Raw genomic sequence first — 19297 nt, 5'->3', positions numbered from 1 at the left:
GTCCCGAAATATACTTACCATTACCTGAATTTGTCAGGTCCCTAAATGATTCTGATTGTTTATAGGACCTTTATAACTAATGAAATAGAGCCAAATTGACATAGTTATATATATATATATATATATATATTATACAAATATGCCCGGATAGGGCACGAGTCAATAAATTGTCATGTCATGGTTTTTGATTAAATTGTGTCTCTTTGATATTTTAATATTTACTAAACACAAGTATCATATTCACTATGTGTTGTTGATGAAGGCATGGGGAAGAGGCCAAAGATTTAATTTGACAATTTCCACAGTGATTATGTCAGCATATCGAACCGACTATCACTTCGTCATTGAAACATCCTTTTTTGGGGATGTGGATGTGGCGCAGTGGTAGAAGGCGCAGCTATGTTTGGCTAGGCGATTGGATGCCGTAGACCGTGAGTTCGAAGCCCGGATAGGGCACGAGTCAATAAATTGTCATGCTTTGTTAAATTGTGTTTCTTTGATATTTTATATATATCATACATGCATATATCTAACACACGACTGTTCCATTTCAAAGGGATAGATATTTTACCTCCATGCTGGTTTATTTTTATTTCCTTTTCAATTGCCAAGGTCATTTAAGGGCAATCAGAATTAAGAAATTGGGCAGGTAAATGAAGTACAGTAAATTTACCATAGAATAGTTAGTAACATTATCGATCTACACAGTTAGCCCAGTATCTTATAACGGCATCAAGTTACAGTAGGCTCAATCTTGCCACTATATTTTCAAGATGTAATACTTTTCGTAACTTGACAGCGTCCCACTCTCATTTTCGTTCTCATCTAAAATGATTGTCTATCCATCCTCTCTAACCTGTGCTGCGCAGTTGTGGTTCCGTGAATGACTATTTCTGGTCGTAATTAGGGACGGCAGGCAGGCACTGTAGATTTTTTGGGGATTATATTCATTATATATGTACAAATGAATGAGAAATTGTGGAAGCTAGAGGTAATGTTATAATGGTAGAATATCTACACCTTAACCACTCTGCCACTATCATAATCCCTTCATTACATAAGTTTTCTATTTATAGTTAGTCATGATATCACAAGTAGGTACTTCACCATTAGCCGTCATTTGGATCTATTTCTGAAGTGGCTTGGACTTGTAAAACGACAGCCAGCACATTCTAATCAACATTTATCCTTGTCCATACAAGGAAGCAGACAGATCCATCAACAAGTTAAATATTTCAGCCGAGACTATCAATAACATTTGCTTTAGACATATAGCATTGTTAAAGAGTATTCATTATCACAAGTTATGACACAGCCAATAGATAGGAAAGCTTAGACTTTTCTCAAAACAGCAGAATACATATTGGTGATTCTTTCTATTCTTCCATTTTCAGGAATCACATGACCACATGAAATGGTTAGAAACGTGTGATGCATAGAGTTTGAAACTGAAAACGTTACGTCAACTGCTTAGCTGTAAATCTATCAAATAAATCTTTCTCACAACTAATACAAGTATTTGGTATATTTATTTGACACAAATATACTTATCAAACCAAAGATTATCTCCCTTACTGCATGTTAAATTATATTCATGTTTTAAAATGTTACGGCCTAAAATATATCTAAAAACAAAATTAAATCTGAAAATATAGATTTGAGGATGTCGCTATACATTTATTATCCCAATCTACTACAGTCTTATGGTTAGACCCTGAACAAGTTAGTATTTTAACATACTGTAGTCCCTCCATCCCGGATGATTATTTTCTATTCAAGTAAATTTCACCTTATCATATCGATACATCCAACAAAGCTGATATAACTTAAAACTTAATTAATATTTAACATAATTATAGCATTAATTGTCTATCTACAAAACACATTTCACTCATTCAAAAATGATAACATTATACAAGACAAGCACGTATATTTATATGACAAAGTTGTAACAATGTCGACATAATGTATAATCCAGAATAGGTAAAACCTTACCCTGTTTTACTAACAAACAAATTAGGTCAATGTTTCTAGACATTAAGTCTCACTATGTTTTTACAGAATTCTACAAACACCCATAGTAAATTCAATTTAGATAGTTTTGTTCACACCTGAGTTCACAGGGGCGTAGGACGCGGGGGGCAGGGGGGGGGGGGGGGCAATTGCCCCCTGTTCCCCCCCATTTTCGCCGAGAATGCTCATTTGAAAGTCCTTCTGCACATTTTTGTACTACAATTTAGAAAATATTCCGCTGCGCGGCGCGTTTCCTAAAACGCTCAAGCACGTAATGTTCAAACCTTAATAATGAAAATTCAATACACACGAACTAGACTAAAAATGTCCATCAAGGGATTATACTATTTCAAAATATGCTTCTTAAAAAATTAATTTGTTTATATGTCTTAGCAAGACAATCAATTCATAATTATTTTGAGTTCGCAACAATGTGTCGATGGTGTGAATCCGGTATGTTCAGATCGAGCTGGGTTGCATAATGGTATGACAACACACACAATTATCATTTCTAAATGCAGGTAACTTTAAATCGAAAACTTGTTACAACGCTTTAAAATCATCAAAATAAATTGTAAAACTCATCTCAGCCATTCTAAATCGTACATTTTTTCCCGGGGTGACCCCCAGACCCCTTATAAACTAACATATCGCGCCTTCGGCGCTCGTAATTCAACAAAATGCATCGTAAAACTCATCTCTGCCATTCTAAATCGTACAATTTTTTCCCGGGGGAGACCCGCGGACCCCCCAAATACCAAAATCTCGCGCCTACGGCGCCCCCAAAATCATCAAAATACATCATAAAACTCATCTCAGCTATTCTAAATCTCAATGTTTTCCCAGGGTGACCCCCAGACTCCTCATATACTTAAATCTTGCGCCTTCGGCGCTCTCAAATTCAACTAAAGCCATCGTAGAACTCATCTCTGCCATTCTAAATTGTACAATTTTTTCCCGGGGAGACCCCTGGACCCCCCAAACGCCAAAATATTGCGCCTTCGGCGCTCGCAAAATCATCAAAATACATCGTAAAGCTCATCTCAGTCATTCTTAGTCGTAATATTTTTCCATGGTATACCCCGGACCCCCCAAACTCACACCCTAATTTGCGTATTCTTCTATAGATGTGTACAAGGATTATATGAAATAATATATGAAAAATATATATCAATTATCTCCTGTGGATACGGGGCGCGCGATGGGGGGGGGGGGGTTACGAAATATTGAGGACCTTTGCCCCCCCCCCCCCCCATTACGTTTCATCTTCCTACGCCACTGGTTCATTCTAAATACAGAGACTTATACCAGTGACTACTGTTTCACGTATTTCACGATTTCCATTTTCTCTCGTTATTAATCTCGTTGACGGATCACTTATTTTACGAATTTAAAGAATGTGACTTTTTTTAATATTGTCAAATTTAATAAATGATATACAACTAAAAGGAATATATCATAGTCAATGATAGTAGCTCGAGGAATTATGAGTATTTCTTCATCTTAATTACAAGTTTTTATTATAGCATTGTACATTAACTCATTTTGTCATCAATAAATTAATTTTATCATCAAGTAGAGTTTGGTATTTTTTTAAATAAATATATTGCAAAAGCATAATGGGCTTTTAAAACCTCATATCTTCCCTCTATCTGATGTTTATCATTTTCCGCCACACTTTAAACATTTAAAATACAAAATAGTTTCATGTTGTAAAAACATGATCTAATTATCTAATAAATATGAAGTGAACATTTTCATATATGTGCTTCCTTTTGTAACAGGAATGTTTTACTTATAAAATTTATAAAAAAAAATTTAACTTGGAACCATCCTTTAATGGTATCAATTTTTAGAAATCAAACCAGCAAACTACAATATAATTTGATTTAGTTTAGTTTGATTGGGTTAACGACCCATATACAGTCAAGATCATTTTAGGAAGTGTTTTTGAAGTATCAGGAGTACAATCACCAAACACCTGTTAGTACTTGGTATCTACCCTGTTCGAACTTACGACGCAAAGTTATGGAAAACTGTTTAATGTAGAAAATTATTCAACAGGATTCAAGCACATGGATTTATACATATGTTATATAGTCTAAAATGGTAATGTCACATTCTACAGATATCACAGGTAACAATGAGTGCATTCCCTATCACACACATAATTATTGAACCTACATAAATAGATTAAGAGTCAAAATAGACACATGAATCATGTGTAATATAATTTTATATATTATTACATTACATTAAGCAAACGATCCTCAATTAGGGTAACCAGGTATTCATTATTTATTTTGATTTAGAACAGTGTACGAAAAGATCAATGATTTCTTTCTCACCTACGGGTGTAATACTGGCTGGTCTAGGGCAATACATTCATGCCGCCTGAGGCTGTATTGCATGGCTACCCATGCAATAAAGCCTCGTGACGTCACAGCGTCAACAAAATTTCTATTTCCTCGGTAAAATTTTAACATTTTTTTCACAAACTTGACTGGTTTTGCTTTTAAACATGCAAACAACGGATTTTTTGTTGAAAATATCACGAAAAATTGCCTTTCAGCCGTGGATTTCTTCGAATTATTTCAAAATGTCGGGATAGTATAGTTGTAAAATTGCAATAAAACGTCGAGGTATGAAAGAAAAATACTCTTTCATAAGTGGATATGAAGGATAGGGATATTCTACCCTCGGGATCACAAAATGTTGCAAAACCATCGGCAAGCCTTGGGTTTTACTACATTTTGTGACCCTCGGGTAGAATATCCCTATCCTTCATATCCACATATGAAAGAGTCTTATAATCTTAACCACTCGGCTACCGTGATTCTACATAGAAACTACAAAAAAGAGGTATAGAACAATAAATACTTTACACAATCAATGAAACTATCTATCGTTATTTGTATCAATCTTCCATCTTCAATTCCACAATGTCTATTATCAGAATAGACAAAAGTACACATAAACAGTTCATGTTTAGCAATCCTATCTGGATTCTTTCGACAGCCTATTGTTGTTGTTTTATCCTTCTGATGGGCATACCTACATGTATAGTCAAATGAACAGCGGTGACAATGTCGTATATCAAACACAATATCTGATATTTGGATATGTTTTTGATATAAAAACATTATTTTTAGCAATTGAAAAGTATCACAACTGATGTTGTAACACAAATTAAGAAGACAAAAATTTAATGACAGTGGGCAATAGCACCAGACACCAACGTAAACGTACTTGACGACAGACGCCAACAGATATCACACTTGACACCAGACACCATCGTAAGCAAACCTGACACCATACACCAACGTAAACATTCTTGACACCAGACACCATCGTAAGCAAACCTGACACCATACACCAACGTAAACATACTTGACACCAGACACCAACGTAAACATACTTGACATCAGAAACCAACGTCATCATACTTGACACCAGACACCAACGTAAACATACTTGACACCAGACACCAACGTCATCATACTTGACACCAGACACCAACGTCAACATACTTGACACCAGACACCAACGTAAACATACTTGACACCAGACACCAACGTAAACATACTTGACACCAGACACCAACGTAAACATACTTGACATCAGACACCAACGTAAACATACTTGACACCAGACACCAACGTAAACATACTTGACACCAGACACCAACGTAAACATACTTGACACCAGACACCAAAGTAAACATACTTGACACCAGACACCAACGTCATCATACTTGCTCCAGACACCAACGTAAACATACTTGACACCAGACACCAACGTAAACATACTTGACACCAGACACCAACGTAAACATACTTGACATCAGACACCAACGTAAACATACTTGACACCAGACACCAACGTAAACATACTTGACACCAGACACCAACGTAAACATACTTGACACCAGACACCAACGTAAACATACTTGACACCAGACACCAACGTAAACATACTTGACACCAGACACCAACGTAAACATACTTGACACCAGACACCAACGTAAACATACTTGACACCAGACACCAACGTAAACATACTTGACACCAGACACCAACGTAAACATACTTGACACCAGACACCAACGTAAACATACTTGACACCAGACACCAACGTCATCATACTTGCTCCAGACACCAACGTCATCATACTTGACACCAGACACCAACGTAAACATACTTGACACCAGACACCAACGTAAACATACTTGACACCAGACACCAACGTAAACATACTTGACACCAGACACCAATGTAAACATACTTGACACCAGACACCAACTTAATAATACTTGACACCAGACACCAACGTAAACATACTTGACACCAGACACCAACGTAAACATACTTGACATCAGACACCAACGTAAACATACTTGACACCAGACACCAACGCCAACATACTCGACCCAGACACCAATGTAAACATAATTGACACCAGATACCACCGCCAACATACTTGACACTAGATACCAACGTCAACATACTTGACACCAGATACCACCGCCAACACACTCGAATTCCAGACACCAATGTAAAAATAATTGACACCAGACACCAACGTAAACATAATTGACACCAGACATCATCGTAAACATACTTGACATCAGATACCAACGTCATCATACTTGACACCAGACACCAACGTAAATATACTTGACACCAGACATCATCGTAACCATATTTGACACCAGACAACAACGTAAACATACTCGAATCCAGACACCAATGTAAACATAATTGACACCAGACACTTACGTAAACATACTTGACACCAGAAACCAACGTAAACATACTTGACATCAGACACCAACGTAAACATACTTGACACCAGACACCAACGTAAACATACTTGACACCAGACACCAACGTAAACATACTTGACACCAGACACCAACGTAAACATACTTGACACCAGACACCAACGTAAACATACTTGACACCAGACACCAACGTAAACATACTTGACACCAGACACTTACGTAAACATATTTGACACCAGACACCAACGTAAACATACTTGACACCAGACATCATCGTAACCATATTTGACACCAGACACCAACGTAAACATACTTGACACCAGAAACCAACGTAAACATACTTGACATCAGATACCAACGTCATAATACTAGACACCAGACACAAACGTCATCATACTTGACACCAGACATTATCGTAAATATACTTGACACCAGACACCAACGTAAACCTACTTGACACCAGACGCCAACGTAAACCTACTTGACACCAGACACCACCGCCAACATACTCGACTCCAGACACCAATGTAAACATAATTGACACCAGACACTAACGTAAACATACTTGACACCAGACGCCAACGTAAACCTACTTGACACCAGACACCACCGCCAACATACTCGACTCCAGACACCAATGTAAACATAATTGACACCAGACACCAACGTAAACATACTTGACACCAGACACCAACGTAAACATACTTGACACCAGACACCAACGTAAACATACTTGACACCAGACACCAACGTAAACATACTTGACACCAGACACCAACGTAAACATACTTGACACCAGACACCAACGTAAACATACTTGACACCAGACACCAACGTAAACATACTTGGCACCAGACACCAACGTAAACATACTTGACACCAGACACCAACGTAAACATGTAGGATACCAGACACCAACGTAAACATACTTGACACCAGACACCAACGTAAACATACTTGGCACCAGACACCAACGTAAACATACTTGGCACCAGACACCAACGTAAACATACTTGGCACCAGACACCAACGTAAAAATACTTGACATCAGACACCAATGTAAACATGTAGGATACCAGACACAAACGTAAACATACTTGACACCAGACACCAACGTAAACATAATTGACACCAGACACCATCGTAAACATACTTGACACCAGACACCAACGTAAACATACTTGGCACCAGACACCAACGTAAACATGTAGGATACCAGACACCAACGTAAACATACTTGACACCAGACACCAACGTAAACATACTTGACACCAGACACCAACGTAAACATACTTGACACCAGACACCAACGTAAACATACTTGACACCAGACACCAACGTAAACATACTTGGCACTAGACACCAACGTAAACATACTTGGCACTAGACACCAACGTAAACATACTTGGCACTAGACACCAACGTAAACATACTTGACACCAGACACCAACGTAAACATGTAGGATACCAGACACCAATGTAAACATACTTGACACCAGACACCAACGTAAACATACTTGACACCAGACACCAACGTAAACATACTTGACACCAGACACCAACGTAAACATACTTGACACCAGACACCAACGTAAACATACTTGACACCAGACACCAACGTAAACATACTTGACACCAGACACCAACGTAAACATACTTGACACCAGACACCAACGTAAACATACTTGACACCAGACACCAACGTAAACATACTTGACACCAGACACCAACGTAAACATACTTGACACCAGACACCAACGTAAACATACTTGACACTAGACACCAACGTAAACATACTTGGCACCAGACACCAACGTAAACATACTTGACACCAGACACCAACGTAAACATGTAGGATACCAGACACCAACGTAAACATACTTGACACCAGACACCAACGTAAACATACTTGACACCAGACACCAACGTAAACATACTTGACACCAGACACCAACGTAAACTTACTTGACACCAGACACCAATGTAAACATACTTGACATCAGAAACCAACGTAAACATACTTGACACCAGACACCAACGTAAACTTACTTGACACCAGACACCAATGTAAACATACTTGACATCAGAAACCAACGTAAACATACTTGACACCAGACACCAACGTAAACTTACTTGACACCAGACACCAATGTAAACATACTTGACAACAGACACCAACGTAAACATACTTGACACCAGACACCAACGTAAACATACTTGACACCAGACACCAACGTAAACATACTTGACACCAGACACCAACGTAAACATACTTGACACCAGACACCAACGTAAACATACTTGACACCAGACACCAACGTAAACATACTTGACATCAGACACCAACGTAAACATACTTGACACCAGACACCAACGTAAACATACTTGGCACCAGACACCAACGTAAACATACTTGACACCAGACACCAACGTAAACATGTAGGATACCAGACACCAACGTAAACATACTTGACACCAGACACCAACATAAACATACTTGACACCAGACACCAACGTAAACATGTAGGATACCAGACACCAACGTAAACATACTTGACATCAGACACCAACGTAAACATACTTGACAACAGACCCCAACGTAAACATACTTGACACAAAAGTAGACACCAACGTAAACATACATTTCTTAAAGCCTACGACATTAGTTTTCCTGAAAAGAAAATTGTAAACGATCTATTCTCTCTTTGGCATTGTTATGATCGCGTCCGAACTCTCTATTAAGTACAGAGTGTCTATATTCCCTGAGTGCCCTTTGTGTGTCCCCAACTTTTTCGTAACACATCCCCAACATATTGTGGACAATCCAGTCACAATACATATTATACTTCAGAACTCGGAGATCATTCACTGCTTCATTGCGTCTTATGGTATCTCCAAGTTGGTGGTAACACAGAAAAGACAAGAACATGGAGTATTGGAGCGGGGGAATTTGGGGATAATCTCCTCTTTGGATTTTAGCGATCTGGAATATTTCTGATGGATAGAAATAATCATGTGGTAGACGTATTGGTGACACAATTGCTTCTCTAAATTTCTCAAACAGATTGTAGCCACGACCACAAAACAGAGTTAAATATATCATTTTTTCCCTATCGGTTACAGGAAAAGATATTTTAAATGATGTGGTTATGTGCCGACATATGTTCAATGTTTTGGTGTAGTTCCCAGTTTGATAGTAAAACGTTGCCAATCCTAGCAGTCCTGGACTTGTACACACTGAGGCACCAGGTGATAGAAATATCTTGCATTTCCTTAAATATTTGTATTTCTCCCTGTTTCCTCTATATGTTGTATGTTCACGGAATTTGTTCATCGCTACACATGAAAGTGAGTGTGTTGTAGTGACGAAGGCTAAAAATTCGTCGTTCTCTGACTTTGACTTACATAAAAGTGTTAATGATACCGGGAGCGATGCTGAGGTACCATCGTATTGTCGTGCAGAATGGAATATTTGTAAATCACGTTCGGTTTCAGATATAGATGGCGGATATAATAGACGTCCATGTGTTGCATTTAGCAGGTCATCAACAACCTCTCCTATAGTTGGTTGTATAAAGGTCCCTACTGAGAGACATCCCCATTTTATATCATGTAGATTTACGAGGAAATGAAGAAGTTTCTGTTGATTTTCTCCGTGAACTTTGCCAAGGAACATGTTGTTAGTTGGGATAAAGTAATTCGGACAATGACCAGCCTTTACCCAGGTTATCAAAATGTTCAAACACAGCATGAAACAGATAAATGTGTGTTTCCCCTGCCATAACGAACAAGGCGTTTTCTCAACTGCATGGAATACAACAGTTTTCATTATATATGATGATAGAATATCGGTATTGCCGAGTATTTGTTTTAACATGTCAGATATCTGTTTGAGGAGGTACTTCATAAGACCATACACTAAAAATTGTACGTGAGTTAGAGAGTAAACGAGCCTCCTTTCAGCAGTTGCAAACGATATTCTCCATTGTAGGAATGTATCGACGGACGTTTTATCTCCTACAGGGACTAGATGGCAGCCACCACGTACTATTTCGTCTCTCAAAGTTTTATCTGGCCATCCATGGAGGCGTGGTCTAATCACCCACTCATTTGCTTCTTCGGGCCAATGGAGACATTTGAATGAATGCACCAAATCAATTTCAGTATTTACATGTATATTAATTCTGAAAAGTGGCAGCTGGCCCGTGCGCTTCACTTTTTATAAGTAGAGTATGGTCTATTCTATTAATTAAGTTCCGTTGAAATACTTCACTTGATAGGAAATATTGCTCTCCCACAGGTACTATAGCGCTGTGAATTTCAGTAAATACATTTTGTCCCAGATAAACAACTTCTAATGTTACATAACCAGGCCTACTATTAGCTGGTCTCATCCACAAAACTGATTTATTATCTCGGTTTGGTGGTAGACTGTTCATCTGGTCAGGACACAATACTACTACGTTTCTATCAATTAACATGGAGTCATTGTCTGAACCTTTCATTCTGAATCCTTCACAATTGCTGCCCGTTATATACATATCAGTCGGGCATTTTTTATTAGCGTTTCTTACTTGTTCCTCTATATCTATCCCTTTCCTCCTGATATCCACTATTTCCTCACTACCTATCCACCAGTCTAGATACTGGTAAAGTATCCAGGATCTCTGGTACTCCTCACCCTGGTCACTCATCTTTGTTATATCTGGACCCTGAAAATATAATACCACGTATGTAATATCAATATAGTGTGCATCAAAAGTACTTACACGTAACGGGGATGGACGAGTACAAAACAGTTGAATAAAATGTATATATGTACAGAAACAATAAGGTGATTGACCATGGGTCCAAAGCATTCAGAAGGAAATATACCTATATATATATAGCAATAATTTATAATTGTTACGTTTTTTTCTTTTTGTTTTATTGTGAAGAAGTATCCCACTTCTGACACCAGTTGTTAAGTTTCTCTCTTCGTGTAACCAAAATATAAATAAAGTTCAAGTTCAGGTTGTCAGGCGCCGACGAAAAATATTAAACAAAGTCCGTATATGAGATATGTTTCCATTTATTCAAGTTGTATCAAATCAAGCAAAAGTTCAGGGTTTTCACTCAACAGCAACAACTATAAACGTAAGCTAATTCTTTTAATCAACTGTCCGACTTATCTAAACTCACTACAAACTAATCACTAACTACCATCATCTGACTGTCCAATGACTCCAGCTGTACCTCTCGACTCACTTTCCACGAACTGCCCAACTGCTCGGCAAAACTCCAAAGAACTACAGCTATACCTCTCGGCTAACTCCCAACTAACTGCCCCCTCCAAGTGTCTCCTTCCCTTTTACCGACTCTAATTTACATCTCTATTCTTAGACTACTATTATTAGCTAGATACTCTATTCTAAGGATACTTATTTATAAAATGTTATTCTTAACTAAACAATCTAAACTAAGGATATATATTTATAGGATGGCTTTGAATACACATGCATACCTAAAATAGAATGGCCCCTGAACTCTTTGTGACCCTGGCTAAAATTAGACCTAGCACATAGATACCATAACTAAAGATAGAACAATACTGGATATGCAAATTAAAGACTGACCCATGCACCACATCTCTATCTGCTGCTAAAGATAGGCGTTGGAATCACCAGAGAGCAGAAGTATATAAATAACTCCAAAACTAAGATAAGGAAATCCCCTATCCATTCTTAGCCTAATGACCGACCCTTACTACAGACAGCTCATTAGTTCGGCTCTATAGATACACAATCACTGACCCCTTTATATTTTTTTTATATTTTTTTTATTTTTGAAGAGATTTTACATGGGTACAAAAAGCATTTACATATGATATTCAATATTCATTATTTAAATCGTAATATTCATTTATAAACTTTGAACTTCTCTAATACTGTAAACCAAGTTATTTACAAGGGTTGCTAGATATAATGCACTCTCAAGGTGTTCATTGAAAAAAACAAAATTTACTCTCTCTGTAGATATGTATATATGCATTATATATATTAATTAGTTAGTATGTGTTTTCACATATATATAATACTCGACTGGATTATAAAAAAATATTTGCCGTGTAGACAAAGTGGTTTACAGTATCAGGTATTCCCTATACAATATGATAGTAATTTTCTTGATTTTTAATTGAACGATTAATGACAGAAATTTGCAAGTTGCACCCTTTTAGAAAAGCAAAAGAAGAGATTAAGTAAAAAAGAAGAAAAGCAGAAAGAACTGAGAGAAGGAAGAAGTGGCAATGGACTGACAAGGCTCATTATTCTCAATGAGATTTATAAAATCATATGTAAAAAGATTAGATACCACACCAAGATCATGCAAAAAAGAAATTAAAGTATATTAAGAGAAAAAGTTTAAAAAGTGACATTTATTCTAAAAAACTTTCCCATTTTCTCCACTCATTGACAAATTTCATAATATGTGTTTCACCCTTGGTGGTTGCAATGTATTTTTCAGTCCTGTACATATCCTTCAAAAGATTTTTAAACGCATTCATTGATAAACCAATTTGGAGACATCTAGCACTATAAATATATTGCTTTAGTACTAAAATGACAACATTATCTGTATAATTTTTACAATTAGAGAGTCCAAAAATGAAAGATTCCTTATTAAACGAAAATGGAATTAAAAGCATCTCTAATATGGATTCAAAATTTGATAGGAATAACTGAACATTTTCACAGTCCCATAATGTATGAACTATAGTCTCAATTTCAGTTTTACACTGATGACAGTAAGGAGTGTCTACAAGGCCTATTTTAAACAGATATGAATTTGTGGTTAAAATATACTGATTAATTCTAAACTGAAGCCACTGTAATTTTGTGTTTTTGGTACTGATAAAAGGAATAATGTATTTTTGTCTCCATTTTTGATTGTCAAAACCAAAAATATCATCCCATTTTTTTCTTCCTGTAGCAACAGTAGTATTCTGGCAAAGTGCCTTATAAAAATCACTTGCTCCTTTTTTATGCTTAACAAATATTTCTAATTTTTTTGGGATGAATGGGTAATTTAAAATCCTATTGGAAATTTCATCTGATGAGAAAGTTTTTTTAATGGCATTGATTACACCTTGATATGTAAGAAAATCTGTATGCATATTAAATTTCTGATTAAACTCATATAGACTGTAAAACACAACATTTTCACTATTTTTTATCATATCATTCAGGACTACAACACCCTTCTGAAACCATTCTTTATAAAAAAAAACTTTTATTGTTAATTTTTATTGATTTATTATGCCAAATAGGAACTTTAAGAACATTATCATTTTTCTTTTTAATATTTTCAGACTTTAAAGTAAGTTTACACCAACTTTTGAAAACATCTTTCCAAAACAGGTTTTTACAGTTTTGTTGACATTTTGAAATATAATCACTACCACAATGCGCTAATATGTTTTCATTACCAAACCTTTTAAAGTACAAGCTCCATTTTCCCTCTGATGTATACAACCTACGTATCCATGTTAGTTTCAGAGAGTCAATAAAGGATTCTAAATGAATCATTTTAAGTCCACCCTCATGAAAACTTTTAATAGTTATATCTCTTTTTATCTTCTCAGATTTACCATTCCATAAAAAGTTATAGAGTTCTGTATTCATTTTTTTTAAAAATAGGCTATCCGGATTTGGCAATGCTATGAATAGGTGATTAAATTGAGATATCAAAAGAGACTTGATAATATGTATTTTGCCAACAGGTGTGAGATTTCTTCTCTTCCAGGTATTTATCAAAGATTTAAGTTTAACTAATTTTTTATCATAGTTTAGTCTGGGGATTCTATGTAAATCAACACTGAAGTCTATACCTAAAACTGTAAATTTTGTTATACCCCATTGCAAATTCCATTCTGGGAAATATATATCATCACTATATTTTTTACTACCAATCCACACAACTTGTGTTTTGCTTTTGTTTATTTTCAGACCAGATATTTTTGCAAAGTTATTAAGCTCGTTCACAGATTCCTTCAAAGATATTTTCCTACCGTCTAAAATAAGGGAAGTATCATCCGCATATTGAGAAAGAACTATTGGAATACTCTCTATATTTATACCTTTGATATTCTTATTCTTTCTAATTCTAATCGCAAGTATTTCGACACATAAAATAAATATATAGGGAGCAATAGGGTCACCCTGACGACAGCCTCTTTTGACTTCAAAGAAGTTTGAAAGATTTCCACCTTGATTTATATAAGAAAGAGCATTAGAGTGCAAAACTTTTATCCATTTACAAATATCGGGACCAAAATTAAAAAAAAGAGAGAACCCTGTTAATAAATTTCCAACTAACAGAATCAAAAGCCTTTTCAAAATCTATAATTAAAAGCATACCAGGTATATTAATATCTTCTGCAAATTCCATAATGTCATAGATCAATCTAGTGTTTTCACCTATATACCTACCTGCAATAAAACCTGTCTGATCTCTACTTATCAATTTGTTTAGAAAAAATTTCAACCTACATGCAATTGAGCCAGATGCAATTTTATATACAATATTAAGCAATGAGATTGGTCTCCAGTTTTTCAAAAACTGTCTAGGTTTATCCCCCTTTGGTATACATGTTACAATTCCCTGCCTTTGAGTTATAGATAATTCCCCTTTTATAAAACCATAATTAATAGACCTAACAATGAAGTGTCCTAATTTTCCCCAAAAACATTTAAAAAATTCTGCAGTGAAGCCATCGGAACCAGGACTTTTGTCATTCTTCATTTTCTTTAAAGTATTAGCAGCTTCCTCAATAGAAATAATTCCCTCTAACAACATAGATTCTGTCTGATTTAGTTTTGGAACATCATTATCATTATTTAAAAAAGTATCAAGATCAATATCTTCAATTTCATTACTGTTACTGGCATATAAATTTTCATAAAATAATCTTACTTCATCTAAAATGTCTTCTTGTTTTGAAATGATTTCTCCATTATCTTTCTCTATAACTGGAATTATTTTTGAAGTATAGTTCCGATTTTCTAGGCTTAAAAAATACTTGGTAGGTTTTTCACCTTCTTCAATCCATTTGGCTTTGGAACGTATGATATTACCCTTCAGTTTATGTTGCCTTATTTTTTCTAACTCTTTCTTTTTTTCATCTAATTCTTCAAAATCATGATTGTCCTCTCTTGCCTCTAAATATCTAATAGACTCTATAAGAGTATCTTCTTCAATATTTTGTTGTTTTTTCTTGAAAGATGAAAAAGATATTGTTTTCCCTCTAATTTCAAGTAGGAGTGTTTCTAAAAAAAGTTGTTCATTGATTCGAAACTGAATATCATTATCAGAAATGTTCTCAAGAGAATCAATGTTATATGCTGGAATAGCATATTGTATTTTTACTTCTGAAATAAGCTTATTTATTGTGTCTAAGTATTCTCTATCATGCAAAAGCGAATTATTAAACTTCCATAAACCTTTACCCTTTTTAAAATCATTAAATCTAACTGATATATTTGGTGATGAATGATCTGTACGGTATCCGGTATCTATATTAGAACTATGTATATTGCCTATCATGTTTCCTGATACTAAAAAAAAGTCAAGACGTGCTTGTTTTAAGGGGTTAGATCTTCTCCATGTGTATCTTCTAGTGTCTGGATGATGCTGTCGGTATATATCAATTAATCCTAGTTCTTCAATAATCTCAATAATTTTATCTCTAGCTTTTGGGTTGTTTGTCTGTTTATAATTTTGATCATAGTCTAGGTCTGGGTCTAAGACTAGATTATAGTCTCCACATATAATATGAAACTCACTATCAAAATTGAAAACAGCATCTAAAATTTTGTTGTAAAAATCAGGCGTGTCTGTATTTGGCCCATACACTGTAATTAAAGTTATTCTTTTCCCACTAATAGATAAGTCTAAAGCTATGAAATTCCCTTCAGTATCCTTCCTTTCCTTGACAACTTTAAATTCAAAATTATTATTAAATAAGATTGCTACCCCTCTCGAGTTTGACTTAAAAGAACTAAAGTGACATGTGTATCCCCATTCTGCCCTGACAAGATTTTCTATTTCTGGTGTGAAATGAGTGTCTTGAATACAATAGATGTTAAACTTCTTTTTTCTTAGGAATAAAAATACATCTTTTCTTTTGTTTTTATCGCCTAGCCCCTGGCAATTAGCTGATAAAATTCTTATATCTTCCATGATATCTATATTTATTATGTAATATCCATTTGAATAATTCGCCCTGTCAGACCAAAGTTCCATAGCCAAGAAAATAATAAGCAGAAATAGTAGTCAGGAGAGATGAGAGAGAAAAAAGAAAGAATATAGTGTTTAGCAGAAAACAGAACTTCAAAAGTAGGAGCAAAACAAAAAATAAAAAACACAGAGAGAGAAAAAAAACATAACATGTTTCTAGACAAAAAGTAGAAAGATGTTTTGCAAAATTACCCAGGTACATGTAGCTATATATATATATATATAACAGAGCCCGATGCCCCGCCAACAATGCATTGTAAAAATATACAAAAAATACCCTCTTAAAGTATATTTAACATCTATATAACACAGGAGTATCAATTTAAGCTTAACTGTTACGTTACACACTCACACTGCATTGTTGCATTTGACAGAACGTCAAGCTCATGTAATGCACTCGTGAAGATAGGCCTAAAACGTGAACATACTTTTAGGTAATATTTGCATTCATTATATCCGATTGTAACTAAAACCAGTGTTTAAACTTACATAATATCATCATGGGTATCCGTTACATTCCAGACATCGCTAGGAGAGAGAAAAGAAATAACAAATCCATGTGTCCGGAAATGTAGAATAGATTCTAATATTTGAAGATTCTACCGGAAATGACCCAAACATTCCGGAAAAACATATACATGTACCACTGTAACTGCGTATAGCAATATAATAAATCTTATTCAAAATGTTTGATTAAAGAAATGGTGGGGAATGAGAAAGTCGAGGGTTGCAGCCAAAAGCAGCTAGTTATAAGCGCATATAATTATCATAGCGCTGCAATATTTTCCATGATATTTATAATATTATTGTTGTTTCAATCTAATTTGAAAAAGTAACGTTCAACATTTCCGGATACTTTATGTTTCAATAAGAGTTACCTCCCTTTTTTGTAATAAAAGCATCCATGGATGTAAATAATACCATGTGCTAGTTATATTAGAGGATATCAGTCAATACAACATATAAATATGTAAAGTAAGCACTTTTGTATTTATATACAGATGATAATTAATAGCCTTGGCACTGAAAAAAAGCCTGCAAAAAGTTCCATGTTTTGTTTTCATTCTATTTGACTGAGTTACCGTACACATATGTATACATATATACATGCATATATTATAAATGTATAGTATGTCTAAGTTCAAAATTCACATATTTTACAACAATATCACCTCTTTTATAACAAGTTACTTTAATATTACAGTAATAATTGGGGATGAAAACCACACTATGTAGGTGATTTTTTTTTAATTCTTAAAATACCTAAATGGGATATCATAATATTAACAATTAAATGAATGGCCCACTTTTCATGGTAGACAACACCATTTTTATGGATCAACAGCTCCACAAAACCGGTTGTTATTTAAATCTAAATATATCTAAATCTGACCCCTTTATTTACATATCATCTCCCCTACAGTGCCCTAATGTTCTCACCACCATTACTACATCATTAGCGCTCTCAGACTGACCACAGCCCTTTCTAGTCTACAAATGGCTCGGTTTACAGCTGGCGTTGACCATAACCGCCATCTCTATTTAACCCCCGATGGTCTGCTGACCCAATAACTACAAACGAATTGGACATGCTAATAGTTACACCAAATTAATGATCCTAGTGATCTAATCTACCTATCATAGAGACTAACAAATTAAAACTACTTAAAACTACAATTATGCTCAACCTTTATACACTAAAAACGTCACATATTGAAATATTTTTTACAGAAAGCCTCCATTTTTTTCAGTATCACTACACGAAAATCATATCTGAAAGTATTCCAAATTAAGTCTGGTGTTATGTGAAGTAGAAATAACCAGCTGAAACTTACCTTAAGATTTCGTCAGTATGCGGCCGTCCATGACTGGATATAAATCGTCACTTTGGATACCTAGGTAATTTCATAAGGAAAATTTGCATTTTTATTTCATTTCTTTATTTTCCTTATGAACCTTTATTTACCTTAAATATGTTGTAATATATACAGTTTCCTCTACAAAACTTATACATTCTTTGTAATTGTCGTCTTGAGAACTGATATCTTAATCTTATGGGAAATGTCACCACCTTGAGTATAAAAGTATTTTTGGGTTTGGTCAGTCTTATTAAGCTAGGCTTTTCATATTTTCTTCAGTACATAATCCTTAACAGAAAATTATACATCTGCTATTTACCGAAAAGCTCAAACCGCATTGACTCTTCCGGTCAGTTCTGACACCGAG

The 19297-nt window shown here is 35.3% G+C and overlaps 1 protein-coding gene across 1 annotated transcript; it reads right to left on the bottom strand.

Moving 5' to 3' along the window:
• Positions 1-1510: 1510 nt before the first annotated feature.
• LOC138329707 (uncharacterized) lies at positions 1511-18972 on the bottom strand. The gene is given in 3 exon segments (XM_069276973.1): positions 1511-10977; positions 10979-11508; positions 18907-18972. Coding segments are annotated over 2 exon segments (2031 nt in total). The 5' UTR covers positions 11491-11508; positions 18907-18972; the 3' UTR covers positions 1511-9458.
• Between the last annotated feature and the right edge of the window lie 325 nt (positions 18973-19297).

The sequence above is a fragment of the Argopecten irradians genome, chromosome 8, assembly GCF_041381155.1.
Source record: "Argopecten irradians isolate NY chromosome 8, Ai_NY, whole genome shotgun sequence".
In the NCBI taxonomy this organism is placed as follows: domain Eukaryota; kingdom Metazoa; phylum Mollusca; class Bivalvia; order Pectinida; family Pectinidae; genus Argopecten; species Argopecten irradians.
Note: the sequence above shows the minus strand (reverse complement) of the source record. Positions and strands in the feature narration are given on the sequence as shown.